The sequence below is a fragment of the Panthera uncia genome (genome assembly GCF_023721935.1).
Source record: "Panthera uncia isolate 11264 chromosome A3 unlocalized genomic scaffold, Puncia_PCG_1.0 HiC_scaffold_11, whole genome shotgun sequence".
Taxonomy (NCBI): Eukaryota; Metazoa; Chordata; class Mammalia; order Carnivora; family Felidae; genus Panthera; species Panthera uncia.
The window spans coordinates 60566268-60585185 of NW_026057578.1; the positions used below are offsets into that span (position 1 = coordinate 60566268).

The following is an 18918-nucleotide window of genomic DNA, read 5'->3' on the forward strand; positions in this document are numbered from 1 at the left end:
TCCCTGCAGCATCACACACAAAATTTGAGACCCCAGCTGGCTCTGTACCTATTTCCCTAACTGTTTCATGGTCCTGTGACCCCCACCTGCACTTGATGAGCCTGTTGGTTAAGGGGTCTAGCTCCCGAGACTTTCTCGGGAGCGAGAGGAATTCCACTCAGTTTGAAGAGCTTCTGAGGGCGATCAGCTTCCTACTTCCTAACCCTAAATGTGTTGTTATAAGCCTCCTGCAGATACCCCTCTGCCCCTGCCTCAGGACCTAAGCCCTGGTTCTGCCTTTGGTTTTTTTTTCCTCACAGTTGGACTCTTAAGCCACAGAAAGATTGTAGACCTCATGGTGGCTGGACTGTAAGCCATGAAATTATTTTGGACCAGTCTTTTGCTTCTACATCCTTCCCACTTGTGACAAGAGTTTGTAGCATCTGCAGTGTTGAGCTCTCAGAAGGGAAATATGACTTGGTGTTTAGCCCTTAGAGGCACCAGAAAACATTAACCTCAACAAGAAAACTTCATGTCTCATTATAAAGAAATTCTCAAATGATGTGTAAAATAAACCATAGTGTAAACCATTAATCAAAACCTTTAAAATGGGTTAAGTGTTATAAAAGACAGCGAATAGTTCTTTACAAATTGGTAAACCTTATCTAGATGAACCTGACTTTTTTGTGTAATATGGAACAAGAGACTGTCATTCCATTGTAGAAAAGACAAAATGTTTAAAATAATCTAAGATTAGGGGCGCCTGGGTAGCTCAGTCATTTAAGCCTCCAACTCTTGATTTCTGCTCAGGTCATGATCTCACGGTCGTGAGATTGAGCCCCACTTCAGGTTCCACACTGAGTGTGGAGTCTGCTTAAGATTCCCTTCCTCTCCCTCTGCCCCTCTGTCACTTGCACTCTTTCTCTCTCTCAAAAAATAAAATTTTAAAAATGACAACATTTAAAATAATCCAAGATTAAAGTATAGACAAAGCTGCAAAAAAAATGAGTAAAGGGGTGGTAAATTGATTTTGATGTTGATTTAGATGATAAGGAATTTGAAAATCAGGTGAAATAATGTGACTATATTAAAAGTCAGATTCAATACATGAAATTCTGACCAACTTTTGACTTTAAGGATTTTGGAGAAAAAAAAAAGTGAAGCCCTAATGAGGACGTTAAACAGAAACCTTAAGGAAACAAACTAATCTTTCTACTTGGACAATAAAATGACCTTTGATTTTATTTATTGTAATGTTTAATTATAATACTTCTGTCCTGAGTTCTCTAATATTCTGTTTTGTGTAGCATTTGTTAAAGTACTTTTCAAATTGAATTCTTGGGAGATCATATTTAATATATGGGCTCTCTCTTGACTAAACAGGATTCAGCATCGTACAGTTATATAAGAATCACCTGTAAAAATAAGCCAACATCATGATAAAGCTGGCTTACATGTAGGCCTTCAGCAAATACCTTTTAACTCATTGACCTCAAGTAACAAAACCATCTTAACTGATGATCACTCTAAACCAAAAAAAAAAAAAAACCCTCCAAATGCTTTATTCTAGTTTTATATGGTGATGCTTAATAATTATAGAGTAGTATTGCTTTCCATAGTATTCTCATTACTTTACCATAATGCTGTTTACTTTTTTTCATGAAATATACACATAGAAAAATGCATAAAGTATATATGTAGTTTTACATATGCTACCCAGTCAGATATTATTATATATTTTTAGTTTATGTAATTATGTTTCAGTATACAGATACTGTGATATAGATCATTCTGGGGGGGGGGGTTTTGTTGTTGTTGTTGTTTTGTTTTGTTTTTTTTGGCTGTATTGAGATGTAATTAACATAACATTGTAAAGGTTTAGGTACACAACATATTGATTTGATATACTTACACATTACAAAATGATTAACATGGTAAGGTTAACACTGTCGTCACAGCACATAATTACCACTCTCTTTTGTGGTAAGAACATTTAAGGTTTTAGCAACTTTCAAGTACATAATACAGTATTAACAACTATAATCACTATACTGGACATTAGAACCCTAGAACGTATTCATCTTCTAACTAGAGGTTTGTACTCTTTGACCAACATCTCTCTCTTCACTCCCCCCCCTTACCCCTGGTAGCCACCAGTGTTTGTCTTTCTCTGTCTAACTTCATTTAGCATAATGCCCCCAAGGTCCATCCATGTTGTTGCAAGTGGCAGGATGTCCTTTCTTGTGGCTGAATAATATTCCATTGCATATAAGCATACCATATCTTCTTTATCCATTCATCCATTGACAGACACTTAGATTATTTCCATTCCTTAGCTATTGTGAGTAATGCTGCAGTGAACATAGGAGTGCAGATATCTCTTTGAGATCTTGTTTTCATTTCCTTTGGATATGGGAAGAAATAAGATTGCTGGATCATGTGGTAATTCTGTTATTAACTTTTGAGGAACCTCCATATTGTTTCCATAGTGGCTGCATAGTTCCTTCTTTTTCTTACCTTTTTAAAGCTTCATTTTTGTTAGATGTCCATCTGTTCTCTTATTTCTAACCATAGCAAAGAATCCACATTTTACCCATAACTCCTTCTTCAGTGGCTATACATATTATCTCTAATACCCTACCGCCACAAACAGCCCTGCGGTGAATACTCTTGCAGGTTCACTTATGGACTTTCATGAGGATTTCTTTGGAATATAAGGCCAGGAGAGGAATGCATAGGTCATAAAGTGTGAGTACACTTCACTGTCTAGGTGTTGCCTGGTTGCTTTTGTGCTTATCTGTGCCTTCCTATATTTCCACATCCCCTGTATTTGTACTAATGCTTAACATCAGCCAACTTTCTGTTTTTGCTAGTTAAATAGGGATAATGTGGTACTTCATCATTAATTTTGTATTTCTCTGATTGCTATTAAGTTACAGTATCCATCTTTTTATATGCTTATTGGCCTTTTGGGTTTCCTCTTCTGTGAATTGCCTGTTCATATCTTTTGACCTTTTTACTTTCGGGATTCTTACTAACTTGTTAGAAATTCCTTTTGTAAGCTAGAAATAACTTTAAAGTCTAAAGATATATTTAGATATTATAAATATCTTTTCCCAGCTTGTCACCTGTTCACTTTTCCCGTCCCATACTTTGTTGAATCAGAAAGTCTTAATGTTTTCCCCAAATTTTGAAAAATTTAAAAGTTCAGAAAAGTTGGAAGAATAATATGGTGAATACCTATATAATCTTTATCTAGATTCACCAAGATTCAACCTTTAGCACATTTACTGTCTCTCTTCTTCTACACACACACACACACACACACACACACACACAACACACACACACACACAGAGACTACTTTTTTTTTTAAGTAAATGTGGACATCCTGCTACTTCATCCCTGTGTTCATTAGTATGTAAATCCTAAGGGACAGACATAACCATATTCAGTTTTCCCTAATCGCCAAAAATATGTCCATTATTGTATACAGTCCCCCAACCAGGATCAAATCAAGGATGACACATTGTATTTGGTTGTTTGGTGTCTTTAATCTTTAAACTACCTTTCTCCTTTTTTGCATTTATAAGATAGAATTTTTTGTAGTTCAGATCAGTTGATGTATAGAATAGTCCACAAACTGGATTTGCCTCATTATTTCTTCATGATTAGAATCAGGCTAAATACCTTTGTCAAGAACATTATATAGATAATGTATATTTCCCATCACATAACATGAGGAGGCCAATAAGGTCCATATTTCTAATTGTTAATGATGCTGAGTTTGAGTACTTCCTAAGGTACTCTCTACCAGATTCTGTACATTGTAAAGGTACCTTTTCCTTTTTGTAATTAGTAAGTAATATGTGGGGTTAATAACATGTTCTCCAGCAACCTTTCATTTTAATAGTTCTACCTACTTATCATATTATTGACTCTTGCCTAAATCATTTACTACATTGATAATTGCAAAATGGTGATTTCTTTTTTTCCTCAAATTCTAGCAGGTTTTTTTTTCATTTAGGAGCCAAGATTTTTCTGTGAAAAGTATCATCCTCTCTTTTTCCTTTGACTGTCACTATAAACAAAAGGTCAGCAAATTATGGCCCTTGCCACCCATTTTTGTAAATAAAAGTTTTATTGGAACATAATCATACATGTTCATTTACACTTTATGGTTGCTTTTACACAACATTGGCAGAGTTTGAGTGTTATGACAGAGATTGCATAGTCTGTAAAGTCTAAAATATTTACTGTCTGGCCCTTTACAGAAAAAGGTTGTTGATCCCAATTATAGACTCATATATTCTCTTCTTTATTTAATGTGTTATAACCCTTTGCTTTCACTGTTCTTTTTGTTCCAAATTTTATAAATTTTCCCAGTAGAAGCCTGTTTAAGCTGATTTCTATCATTTTTTGTAAGTTCCATTAACCTTTGAACATTTCTTTGCTTTCTGATTCAACAAGACATTCTAGACTTCCCTTTGTTTTCATTGTCCTAGACCTGGAATGAGCCAAAAGTATGAGAAGTCCTGGTTTCTTTTTAGGGGAAGTGACATTTCAAACCCATATCTGGGCACCAAAGTGTGCTTATTGCTCTGGATGTCATTGCTTCTAGGCTTTTGTGAAAAGATCTATAGAGGAACATAGGCGTATACTATATAAATGAATATATGTAAGTCATGTCCCATACTGATAATTCTAATTCATATTTTACCAGTTCAGATCCAGAGTCATAGAGTTCTTCCTCATTATTCCCCATTTTGTATCTGCATCTTATTTTTCCACAAAATAATTATTAGAATATTACCTTTAAATATTTGGTAAAATTTGCCAGTTAAGTACCCATGGACTGGAATTTTCTTTGTGGGAAGGTTTTAAATTATGAATTTAATTTCTTTAGTAGTTTTATTTTTTGTAATGCTTACATTTTTTTTTTTTTCTTATTTTACCAGTTTTGGTAAGCTGTGTTTTTTTCTGGGAGTTTGGTAGTTTTAGGATAATTTTTAAATTTACTACATAAAGTTGTTAATAATTGTTTTAATGTTTGCAGTATCTGTAGGGATACCTCCTTTTATCATTGCTCATACTGATATTTTGTGCCATCTCTTTTTTCTTTCTCAGTCTTGCCAGGTAGTTGTCAACTTACTAGTTTTTTACCCCCAAGAAGGGTGAACTTCTGACTTCATAGATCATCTCTGTTTTACGTGTTTTATTACATTGATTTCCACACTTGCTTTTATCCATTTTTTACTTGTATCTTCTTTAGATTTAATTTGCTGTTCTTTTTCTCATGACATGGATGCTTAGTTCATTAAATTTTAGGCTTTTTTTTTTTTTCAAATATATACATTTAAATTCATGAATTTTTCTTTAAGCACAGAATCAAGTTTATTTTGCAAGCTTTTAATAAGTTAAGTTTTAATTTTCATTCCAGATAGTTCTTAATTTTTATTCAGATTTTGTCTTTGATCCATGGGTTATTTACACATGCACTGATCTATTTACATATTTATAGAAAATCAAGTTATCTTTTCTTATTGATTTCTGTTTAACTGGGCCAAGACTAGAAAATTCTGCATATAAAAGAGTTTTATAGAAGAGATAGAATAGAAAATAACTAGCAAGATGGTACTTTAACCATATCAATAATTACATTAATTATACATATAAATAGTCTAAACACACCAATGAAAAGACCAAGATTTTCAGATTAAAAAAGCAAGACTCAACTAACAATAGAAACCCAAAATATAAGAAGCAAAACTGACAGAACTGAAGGGAAAAGTAGACAATTCAGCACTAATAGAGACTTTAGTACCCCACTTTCAATAATGGATAGACCGTCTAAGCAAGAGATAACAAAAGAAACAGAAGACCTGAAAACAGTTCAATGCCATTAGACATCTATAGAACATTCCACTCAACAACAAAGTACTTACACTGCTCACACACACAAAGAACATTCTCCAAGATAAACTGTATGCTAGCCCATAATGTAAGCCCCTATAAATCTGGAAGTCATACAAAGTATGTTCTCTGATAACTTCATTCTTTAATTAAATAAATTGGCAAGCAATAAAAAAAAAAAGAATCTTGAGATATTAAACAACATATTCTTTAATAATGAATCAAAGAAGAAAATCAAGAAAGGAATTAGAAAATGCTTTCAGATAAGTGAAAAGAAAATATACCAGAATTTATGGGGTACAGCAAAAGCATTGCTCAGAAAGAAACTTACAGCTATAAATGTCTTAATCAGCAAAGAAAAAAATCTCAAGTCAGAAATCTAACCTTCCACCTTGAGAAACTAGGAAAAGAAAAGCAAAATAAAAAATAATGAGAAAGAAATAATAAAGACTAGAGAAGAAATAAATGAAATAAATGAAAAACAGCAGAGAAAATTAACAGAAATTGGTTCTTTCAAAAGAGCAACAAATTTGACAAACGCTTAGCTAAATTAAGCAATAAAGAGAAAAAGACTCAAGTTACTAAAACCAGGAATGAAAGAGGTGATCTTTGTATAGAATATAACCTTACAGAAATAAAAAAGGATTGGGGCACCTGGGTGGCTCAGTCGGGTAAGCATCCAACTCTTGATTTTGGCTCAGGTCATGATCTCATGGTTCATGAGATCAAGCACCTTGTCAGTCTCTGCACTTGTAGAATGCACTCTACAAGTGCAAAGCCTGCTTGGGATTCTCTCTCTCCCTCTCTCTCTCCCCTCTCCCACTCATGCGCTCTCTCTTTCTCAAAATAAATAAATAAACTTAAAAAGAAATAAAAAAGGATTATAAAGGAATACCATGAACAACTGTATGCTAACAAGTTCATTAACTTAGTTGAAATAGACAAATTCCTGAAAAGACACAAATTTCCAAAACTGACCTAAGAAGAAATAGGAAATCTGAATAGACTTATAACAAGAGTTTGAATTAGTAATCAAAAAACTTCCCAGAATGAAAGCTCTGACTCACAGAAAGCCTTATTGATTAATTTTATAAAAAAATTCAAAGAAGAATTAATACCAGTCCATCATAAACTCTTCCAAACAATAGAAGAGTGAACATTTCCCAACTCGGTATGTTAGGCCTGCATTACCCTTATACCAAAATCACACAAAGACACTATAAGAAAACTATAGACCAATACTCCATGTGTTAAAATTCCTCCACAAAGTAATAAAATATCTAAAAAAGATTATATACCATGGCCAAGTGGCATTTGTTCCAAGAATGCAAGTTTAATTTAACATCTGAAATTCAATTAATGTAATATGCCATGTTAATAGAATAAATGGGAAACATGTGAGTATGTCAGTAAATAACACACACAGAAAAGGTTTTGAATAATCCTTTCATGATAATAACACTCAAAAAACTAAGAATAGAAGAGAATTTCCTCAGCCTGATAAAGAGCTTCTATGAAAGTCACATAGTTAACATCTGTTTAATGGTGAAAGACTGAAAGCTTTCCCCCTACATCCAGAACAGGGCAGTTATGCAAGAAAAAGAAACAGTAGGCACCCAGACTGGAAAGGAAAAAGCATCTCTATTTTCAGATGTTATACTCTTGTATATAGAAAATGATAAGCAGTCCACTTTTAAAAACTTGGAATGAGTGAGTTCAAGGTTACAGGATATAAGATCAATATACAAAATAAATTATATTTCTCTACACTAGCAATGAGCAATTTAAAATTAAGAAAACAATTCATTTATAATAAATCAAAAAGAATAAAATACTTAGCTATAAATTTAGCAAAAGTAGTGCAAGACCTATATATTAAAAACAACAAACCATTGTCAAAAGACATTAAAGAACTATAAATAAATGGAAGCCATTTCATATTCAGAAATCAGAGGACACAAATAAAGATGGCAGTACTCCCTAAATTGATCTATGAATTCAACAAAATTCCCATCAAAATACCAAATGACATTTTTGTAGAAATGGACAGGCTGATCTTAAAATGGACATGAAATCAGAGGGATTCAGAACAGCCATTTTTTTTTAATTTTTTTTTTTAACGTTTTATTTATTTTTGAGACAGGGAGAGACAGAGCATGAATGGGGGAGGGTCAGAGAGAGGGAGACACAGAATCTGAAACAGGCTCCAGGCTCTGAGCAGTCAGCACAGAGCCCGACGCCGGGCTCGAACTCACGGACCGCGAGATCATGACCTGAGCCGAAGTCAGCTGCTTAACCGACTGAGCCACCCAGGCACCCCCAGAACAGCCATTCTTTTAAAAGGAGACAAACATTGGAGAATTTTTAGTGCCCAATATTAGAAACCTATAAGTTTTAGTAGTCAAGACACTGTGACACTGCCATAAAGATAGACATATAGGTAAACAGAAAAGAATTTAGGTTCCGGAAATAGAAATTTACATTTATTGCCAATTGATTTTGACAAGGGTGCCAAAACAATTAAATAGAGAAAGAACAGTCTTTGCAACAAATGGTGCTGGGCCAACTGGGTATCCACATGCAAAAGAATTAAGTTGCACGCCTGCCTTAGAGCATACACAAAAATTAATTCAAAGTATATAATAGAGCTAAATGTAAATGTAATAAAGCTGAACTATAAAAGCTTTAGAAGAAAAGATTGGAATATATGAACATATCTCCATTATCCATTGGTTTATGCAATGATTTCTTAGCTATGACCCTAGAAGCACAAGTGATAAAAGACAAAATATACAAATTGAATTACATAAAAATTAAAAACTTTTGTACTGCATGCAAATGATACCATCAAGAAAGTTTGGGGCACCTGGGTGCCTCAGTCAGTTAAGCGTCCGAATTTGGCTCAGGTCATGCTCTCGCAGTTCGTGGGTTTGAGCCCTGCGTCGGGCTCCATGCTGACAGCTCAGAGCCTGGAGCCTGCTTCAGATTCTTTGTCTCCCTCTCTCTCTCTGTCCCTCCCCCACTCACACTCTGGCTCTGTCTGTCTCTCAAAAATAAATAAACGTAAAAAAAAAAAAAAGAAAGAGAGAAAACAGTCCACACAATGGGAGAAAATACTTGGAAAAAAATCTCATAAGATACTTAGATCCACAATATATAAAACTCTTGCAACTCCTTAAATTTTATTCTCTGTTTAAATACAGGGTTTCCTTATCTCTCCTTGTTGACACTTCATGAACCCTTTCAGTCAAGAATTAGTTCATCTTTTTTTAAAGTTTGGGTTTTACCAGGGCACCGACTTCGGCTCATGTCATGATCTCACAGCTCATGGGTTCGAGTCCTGCGTCAGGCTCTGTGCTAACAGCCCCTGTGCTAACAGCCCTTGCTTATGCTGTGTCTCTCTCTGTCTCTCAAAAATAAATAAACATTAAAAAAAAAAGTTTGGGTTTTACCCATTAATTTTGTCCATATTCCTTAAATATTCCTATAGTCCACCTTCCAAATATTACCATTTCTAGGTGTGCCCTACATATCTGCTTCTCGCCTTTTTTTTTTTTTAGCTCTGTCTTTTAAAATATTCTGAGTATGTATTTTTTTCTTGCTGAATTGTGAGCTAAATTGTCAATCCGATCTTCCAACTCACTAAGAGATTTTTTTTTTAATTTTTTTTTTAACATTTATTTATTTTTGAGACAGAGAGAGACAGAGCATGAACAGGGGAGGGGCAGAGAGAGAGGGAGACACAGAATCTGAAACAGGCTCCAGGCTCTGAGCTGTCAGCACAGAGCCCGACGCGGGGCTCGAACTCACGGACTGTGAGATCATGACCTGAGCCGAAGTCAGACGCTTAACCAACCAAGCCACCCAGGCGCCCCTAAGAGATTTTTACCTACCTTTATACATTGTACTTTTATACTAATAATTTCTTTTGTTTTCTGTATGATTTCTTGCTTCATTTTACTAATATCTTGCCATATCTCCTTAAGTATATCACACTGTGCTTGTTTAGTTCCTGGTTCAACTTTTCCAACTTCAGGTGTGTGTTACTCAGCCTTTACCAGGTTATGCTATGACCACAACCAACCCAAAATCTTAGTGGGATGTAGGCTAAAAGCAGCACTCCTGAGATAGGCCATTTCTTGGAAAAAGAATACAAGACGACTTTTAAAACTTAATGTTACATGTCACTTTTGCTCACATTTCATTGACCAAAGAAAATCATATGGCCAAGCCTAATGTTGAAGTAGAATTCTCTCGCAGGTTCAGTCAGCAGGTTGGGAATACCACAGTTTATCACAACATTTTCTAATGTTTGTTTTCTAATTCTACTCCTCATGGAGTTAACTTAAGAGCTCCTGTCTTGTAGTGCATATTGAGGAAGGGCAGAATAGAAAGACTTGGTCTTTGTCTCTTGTGAATTTAAGAAGGGAGATGATCCCCAAGGTAGAAAGACCCAGTTCCACACACACATACATGTAAAAACTATTAATTGTCCTGTTTGCCACCACTGTATCTGATAGTGCTTAGGCAGAAGCATCTGGGTGGAGATGTAAATGTAATCAAATAGCCCTTGGTCTTTGGACTACCAAAGAGGAGTTAGAGGCAGGTGTGCTCCAGGGTAGCTGATTATCAGCTTATTAGCTCTCTAAGCCTCTCTGCTATTCTAGGTTGAAAGGGCAAGCTCTGATTGTTCCAGGGCAAGCAGGGAAAGAAGGAATTGGAGAACAGAGTTTTGAAGACTTCTTCTACCCTAGCCTCTCATTGTCAGCTTAGGCTATTCTTTGTCCCTCACTTTTCCCCACCTGCCAGTTCAAGTCAACCTTCTGTTCCCCCCAGGGTTTCTTACTGTTTTTTAGTTAATCCTTGGAATCAGTACCTTCCTCTAACTTCTAAATTTTTCCAGGATTGTTGTTGGGGGGTAGGTGGGTTCAAGGAGAGCCAGGAGCATGAATAAAATAAAAATATGGACCAGGGGGTACCTGGGTGGCTCAGTTGGTTAAGCATCTGACTCTTGCTTGGTTTCAGCTCAGGTAATGACCTCACAATTCATGAGTTTGAGCCCCACATCGGGCTCCAAGCTGACAGTGCAGAGCCTGCTTGGGGTTTGTTCGTTCTCTCTTTCTCTCTCTCTCTCTCTCTCTCTCTCTCTCTCTCTCTCTCTCTCTCTCAAAATCAAAAATATTTTAAAACAAAAACACGTGGACCAGAATGGTTGCCTGAGGAGAGGACCTTGTGAAAGAAGTTGCATTTGAATTAGAAAATGAGGATTTGGATTGGAATAGGGGGATAGGGAGGAAAACAGAGCAAAGAGATTGGTAAAGCCATGGGGGCTATGCACATGAAACCAGCCTGATCCAGGTTGGAAGGTTTAGATTGTGAAAACATAGGGAGTTAGTTACTTGTTTAGGTCAGGTGATGTCAGGGTAGGGAGGATCTTAATTTCCACTAAGGCAGGGGGGGAGAAAAGGGAAGGGAGGGAAGCTCACCCATGCACACTCTTACCAAGTGCCTGTGCTAGATAATATGGAAAATATGGAGTACACATATAATGTAACCTTTGTCTGAAAGGTGCTGATAATCTTGAGGAAATAAAACTGGTGCTAATTAAATTATTAGAGGACATTAAGAAACAGTTTATATGCAGAATTCTCTGATGCTGTAGGAGTTAGGAGGCCTGCCTGTACAGCTGAGATTAGCTGTGTAAGTACTTAATGGACTGCATAACTAAGGAGATGTCACTTTTAAGAGGAAACTCTAATGTGGATACCAAGGAGAACATTAAAATGGATCTATGGATGTCAGATCACTGAGTGTGTGTCCTCCTTAAGAGGAGGCAGTTTAGTATAATGAGTTAGAACATGGACTAAAGCCAGATGGCCTGGATTCAAATTTAGATTCCAAGTATGACTTTGGACAAGTAACTTTTCTGTGCCTCAGTATCCTCATCTATAAAATGAGGACAATAATAGCCCCTAATTCATAAGGCCGATCTGCTCACATAACTTTGCCACTCAGTTTCTCCTAAATTGAAGAGCATGTATCAGTGGAATTTGGGGAGAAGGGGACATGATTCAGAATTAGTAGGAAAGCAGGGTGGTATTACAGAAGGAAATGAAAAGATCTGACCATTTTATTCCCTGCCTGCTTCCTCACTAGACTGTAAGCTTTATCTGGACAGAGATTTACTTTATTGTATCCTAGCCCCTGGCTCAGTGTGAGACATAAAATGAGCACTCAGTATATTTGTTGAATGACTAAATGCATTTCTATGTGTAATTTTAAATATAAACCAATTAAATAGTTTTATATGTTTGCATATGTACTTGTACAATAATTTTGATGTTTAAATTTTTTTAGCAGCTAGAAACTAATTCAACAACTAGAAATAATCTTTGAAGTATTTGTGACAGTGGTTTTGTTTTTTGTTTTTGTTTTTGTTTTTGTTTTTGTTTTGCTTTTACAGGCCAGTTGGAATGCCAAAAATGGAAAAAGTTTACTTACATAATCCTAGTTCTGAAGAAACTATTACTTTAGTATCAATATCTGCTACAACATCACATTTTCATGCATCATTTTTTCAAAATAGGGTAAGTTTTTCTATAAATGTTTCTCTTGAGTTTGAAATTGAAATATCTAGATGTTTTATGTATAATTTCATTTTGCTATAATTAAAATCCGGTTCGAGTGTTTCATATTTGTTGCGGGTTTCAGTTTGCCCTATTTCCTAAGAATTATCACTTCTACTCTTAAACACACATTGTGTTTCTCAACATAAAACAATTTAACAATTCCACTTTGAACCTAAGTACTCTGAAAAATGTAGTAGTCAGAAATTTAGTTGATTTTTTTTCCTTTTTAAATAATAAGTAATTCCTCAGTGTTGTGTTAGTTTTCTATTGCTACCTAATAAGCTACCACAAACGTGATGGCTTTAAACAACCCCCACTTATTAGCACATAGTTTATCAGTTGTAAGTCCAATGTGTTCTTTGCTCAGAGTATCATAAGGCTGTAATTAAGATGTCAGCAGGGCTCAGTCCTTGACTGGAGACTCAGGGAAAATCCACTTCTAAATTCACTTGAGTTGTCGGCAAAATTCATTTCCTTATGCTTGTAGTACTGAAGTCCCCATTTCGTTGCTGGCCCTTGGCCAGGAACCTCTCTCAGTTCCCCAGGGCACCCACATTGCTTGTCACCATCTTTAGGCCAGGAGCAATGTGTCATATCTCCCTTATGCTTTGGATCATTTTGGCTTTCTCTTCTGCCACCAGTAGAGAAAATTCTGCCTTAATCATGTCATTGGGACCACCTGGATAGTCTCCTTTTTCATGATATGAGTGAACTAATGTCCTCAGTTACATTTGCAAAATCCCTTTTTATCATGTAAGGTAATTAACCACAGGTGTGGTATCTCCTCATACTTACAATCTCAGAGATATTAGGGCAGGAAATTTGGGAGGCTATTTTAGGGTTCTACCTACCACAAGTATCCTCTAAAATTTTACTTTATAATCAATTTCATAGATAGTTTGCAGACTTGTTATTTACATAAAAATTAATCTGACAAAAAAGTTGGGTCTTAATAAATTTTGAATTTTAGAGAATACATACATTAATCTTTAATATATAGACTGCTAAAGTAATAAGCTTCAAAAACAGCTAAATAGCAAGTATTAGAAGGAAGTAAATAAGTGAAACCTAATTTCATCTTCCCAGAGTTTTCACTAATTCCTTTGAAGAGATGTGACCAAATCAAAAGGAGCTTTTTAAAAAAAAGCATCTAAAATTATATCAATTATTTAGATTTTATACTTCTCCTTTCAAAAATCCTATTTCATCATATGCTGTCCTTAGCAACATATGTTGCTAGCAACATGTCCAGCAACTTCTGAAGTCAAAAAAAAAAAAAACAAAAAAAACTTAATTTTGGCTTTTTTAAATTTAAAAGTATGTTATTAACAAGGAATTGATGAGTTACCATATTGCTTTCAATAGCAAAAACTTCATTTTTGTGGTATTCATGGAAAACGCCCCTTTTCTAATATATTTCTTTAAATAAGTTTCCCTTGAGTTATTTTTTGTTGTTACCTAAAGGATGTTTTCAGAGTTTTTATAAACATGCTGATGTTCTCAAATAATAAAATCCCAGTGCTAGAAGAGATTTGTATATTCATCTAGTCTAATAATACCCTCATTATACAAAATGAAGAAAGAGCTCAACTCCAGAGGGGTTTGCCCCCTGTCATGCAGTTAATGACAGGATCCAAGGTGAGGGTCTAGGTGCTCTATTGGCCTACACGGTGATTTGTATCGTATTAAGCTATGGTGTGTGGCATATATGTTATGCCACCTGTACACAGAGATGCACTTATGTGTAAATGCAACCACACGGGCACGGCCAGTATGCAGAGACATGTTGGGTTAAAGGGTAAAATAGTGAAGTGAAAATGGAAACAGTTTAAAAATAGTTCACAACTGCCCTACAGATTTTATTTTTAACTTGTTAATGGTACTTTGCTAATTCAAGCAATGTTTTGTTGTTTTTAATCATCCAAGCTTAACCCCGTTAAAGGGTTTTCATAGACCAAGAGTTACAATTACAGATTCTTACAGGGGGCAGATAGACAATGTAAATGAGAGAAGCAGGCCATGTGGAATGAGGATGACCTGGAGAGCACATGGTCTGTCCAAAGGGATCAACCCACACTCTGTTCCAGCCGGTGGTTGCCATGTGGGAATGTAAGCGCATGCCCCATTCTTCTCATGTTCCAAGAAGAAACAGAAATAGGAATTTTTATATGATATCTTCCAGTTTTTACACATTGAAAATAAATTCAATTTTAGAAAGACAGATGGTGTGGACCAAACAAAACAAGCTAACGGCCCCTAGTTTGACATTTTCGAACTAGACTCTCCCAGGGACTTATTTCTGCACATGAACTTTATGTAAAGAGGAGAGTTTTTCTGAAAATTCTTCAGAAGGTAAACTAAATGTGCCTGTTAATCAAAGGACAAGTTGAAAACCAATATGTGTTTTCCATTGTCAGGAAATTGGATTACACAATAAAAATAATCTATACCCATCAAAACCTCCAGTTAGGTCAGCTAGATTTGGCTTCAAAAGCAGCTAGCCAAAATCTGTGCAGTCTTCTCTGTCTTCTTCTTCCTCTTGGTTTCCGTTTTTACTTCTTGCAGTAAGGTATGGATTCCCAACAGCTCAAGAAATGGAGAGGAGACATGGAATGAATTCTTAAGGGAAGAAATAACCTTATTTCCCCTCCACTTCAATTTTATGCCTATGATAAGAGCCTTTGGTGAACAATGAAAAGAGTCTTCTCATGTTCAGGAGAGTAGACCATTTCTGTAATTTTATTTTAACTCTTTGTCACCTTCTGAATTCCTGGTCAGGTCTTATTTCCTTGAGAATAGAACATTTTCTATAACTCACTTAAGTTTTTGGTTATTTACCACTATCATCTCTATATTAACTAACCAGTAGGAAATAGAGAAAAGAATCATTGTTTTCATAAGGCCACGTTTAAATAACCATTTTATAACACACACGCAAATAACCCCCTTATAGGAAGGTCTTGTTTTAACCTGGAAATCAAGAAGAATAAGGGTAATAAGGAATGTGTTTGTGTGACAATTTGTTTTTCTTTGTTTAACTTCTATTTTTTTTTTTTTATAATTTATAAAAAATTTATATTTTTTTATTTTTTTTTTATTTATTTTATAAATAATTTATAAAATTGTGTCTAAGAATACAGATTTTTTAATACTCTAATAGTCAAATTTTGATTATGATAAGAATTATTTTTAAAATTGTGATGTAATTGCGGTATAACATTGTGTAAGTTTAAGGTATACAGTGGACATATAACACTGTGTAAATTTAAGGTGTACAAAGTGTTGATTTGATATACTTAGGGGCGCCTGGGTGGCTCAGTCAGTTGAGCGTCATGTTTACATGACATGTTTACAATACAGTTTTATCTGTGATCACTATGCTGTGCATTAGATCTCCAGAACCTCTTTTTCTTATACTTGCACGTTTGTACTCTTGAACAACACATCACTACTTCCCCCTCCATCCAGTCCCTGGTAATCATTGTTCTACTCTCTGTTTTTACATGTTTGGCTTTTTTATTTTTATTTATTTTATTTTATTTTATTTTATTTTATTTTATTTTATTTTATTTTATTTTATTTTTTAAGTTTGAGAGACAGAGCACAAACGGGGTAGGGGCAGAGAGAGTGGGGAGAGAGAGAATCCCAATCTCTGCACTAACAGTGCAGAGCCTGATGTGCAGAGCCTGATGTGGGGCTCGAACTCCTGGAACCATGAGATCATGACCTGAGGCGAATCCAAGGGTCTGATGCTGAGCTACTCAGGTGCCCCAAGTTTGGCTTTTTTAGGTGCCATATAAGTGATAGCAGAAAGTTTTTGTCTTTTTCTGTCGGAATTATCCCATTTAGCATAATGCCCTCAAGGTCCATCAGTGTTGTTGCAAATGGCAGGATTTCCTTTTTTCTTATGACTGAATAATATTCCACAGTGTGTGTGTGTGTGTGTGTGTGTGCGCGCGTGCGCACGCACATATCTTTTTTACCTATTCATTTGTTGTAGACACTTGGGTTGTTTCAATATCTTAGCTATTGTGAATAATGCTCCAGTAAAAATGGGAGTGCGTATATCTCTTCAATATCCTGTTTTCATTTCCTTTGGATAAATACCCAGAACTCAGATTGCTACATCATATGATTGTTCTATTTTTAATTTTTTGAGAACCTCCATACTGTTTTAAACCAGTTTACATTCCCACCAACCGTATACAGGATTCCCTTATCTCCACATCTCATCAATACTTGTTATCTCTTCTCTTCTTAATGATAGCCATTCTAACAGTTGTGAAATGCTATCTCATTGTGGTTTTGATTTGCATTTCCCTGAGGATTAGAATTATTGAACATTTTTTTGTATACCTGGTAGTCCTGTCTCCTTCGGGAAAATACCTATTTGGTTCCTCTGCCCATTTTTTATTCAGATTGTTTGGGGTTTTGTTATTAAACTATAGGAGTTCTTTTATGTATTTTAGATATTAACCTCCTATCTGACATATAATTTGCAAATATCTTCTCCCATTTTGCAGGTTTCCTTTTTGTTTTGTTGATCATTTATTTTGCTATGCAGAAATTTTTTAATTTGATGTCGTCCCACTTGTTGATTTTTGCTTTTGTTGCTGTGCCTTTGGTGTCATATTAAAAAAAATCATGGCCCAGGCCAATATCGGTGTTTTCTTCTGGAGGTTTATTGTATTAGGTCTTACGTTTAAGTCTTTGATCCATTTTTAATTAATTCTGGTGAGTGATGGAAGATAGGAGTCCAATTTCATTTTTCTGCATGTGGTTATCCAGTTTTCTTAATACCATTTGTTGAAGAGACTGTCTTTCCCCATGAAGTGTTCTTGGCTCCCTTGTCAAATATTAGTTGACTGTATATGCAGGGATTTATTTCTGGGCTCTCTATTCTGTTCCATTGGCCTATATGCCTGTACCATACTGTTTTAATCACTTAGCTTCGTAGTATAGTTTGAAAGCAGGAAGTGTGATGCCTTAGGCTTTGTTCTTTCTTGAGTCTTGCATGCTTCCATACAAATTTTGGGATTGTTTTATCTGTTTCTGTAAAACATGCCATTGGGCTATTGATAAGGATTGCACTGACTCTATAAATGACTTTAGGTAGTGTGGATATTTTAACAGACAGTTATCAGTATATTCTTCTAATCCATGAGCATGAGGTATCTTTCCATTTGTTTGTGTCTTCTTCAGTTTCTTTCATCAAGGTTGTATAGTTTTCATAACACAGGCATACCTCAGAGATATTACGGGTTTGGTTCCAAACCACCGCAAGAAAGTGAGTATCACAATAAAGTGAGTATCACAATAAAATGAATTTTTTTAGTTTTCCAGAGCACATAAAATTTCTGTTTACACCCTATTGTAGCCTGTTAAGCATGCAATAGCATTATGTCTTAAAAAACAATGTACATACCTTAATTTAAGAATACTTTATTACTAAAAAATGCTTACCATTATCTGAGTCTTCAGTGAGTCATAATCACTAATTACATATTACCATAAAAAATATAATAATAATAAAAAGTTTGAAATATTGCAGAAATTACCAAAATGTGACACAGAGACACAAAGTAAGCAACTGCTACTAGGAAAAAATAGCACCAGTAGACTTGATCAATGCAGGGTTGCTATAGGCCTTCAATTTGTTTAAAAATATATATATATAAATAAAATAAATGCAATTATCTGCAAAGTGCAGTAAAGTGGAGCACAATAAAATGAGGGTACAGCTGTACAAATCTTTCACCTTCTTGGTTAAATTTATTCCCAGGTATTTTTTTTTTTAATGCCACTGTGAACCAGGATAGTTTTCTTTATTTCTTTTTCAGATGTTTCACTGTTAGTGTATACCAACACAACTGATTTCTATATGTTGATTTTATATCCTGCAACTATACCAAATTGGTTGATTAATTCCAACAGTTTTTTGGTTGAGTCTTTAGGATTTTCTTTTTTTTTTTTTCCAATATATGAGTTTATTGTCAAATTGGTTTCCATACAACACCCAGTGCTCATCCCAAAAGGTGCCCTCCTCAATACCCATCACCCACCCTCCCCTCCCTCCCACCCCCCATCAACCCTCAGTTTGTTCTCAGTTTTTAAGAGTCACTTATGCTTTGGCTCTCTTCCACTCTAACCTCTTTTTTTTTTTCTTCCCCTCCCCCATGGGTTTCTATTAAGTTTCTCAGGATCCACATAAGAGTGAAACCATATGGTATCTGTCTTTCTCTGTATGGCTTATTTCACTTAGCGTAACACTCTCCAGTTCCATCCATGTTGCTACAAAGGGCCATATTTCATTCTTATTGCCACGTAGTACTCCATTGTGTAAATAAACCACAATTTCTTTATCCATTCATCAGTTGATGGACATTTAGGCTTTTCT

At 35.3% G+C, this 18918-nt stretch overlaps 1 protein-coding gene across 1 annotated transcript in view; it reads left to right on the forward strand.

Moving 5' to 3' along the window:
- Positions 1-18918, forward strand: part of TMEM131 (transmembrane protein 131) — a 243043-nt gene that overhangs the window by 121337 nt on the left and 102788 nt on the right. Inside the window, exon 5 of the mRNA XM_049651396.1 lies at positions 12356-12479. Coding sequence (XP_049507353.1) covers positions 12356-12479 — 124 coding nt within the window. The remainder of the gene's footprint in view (positions 1-12355; positions 12480-18918) is intronic.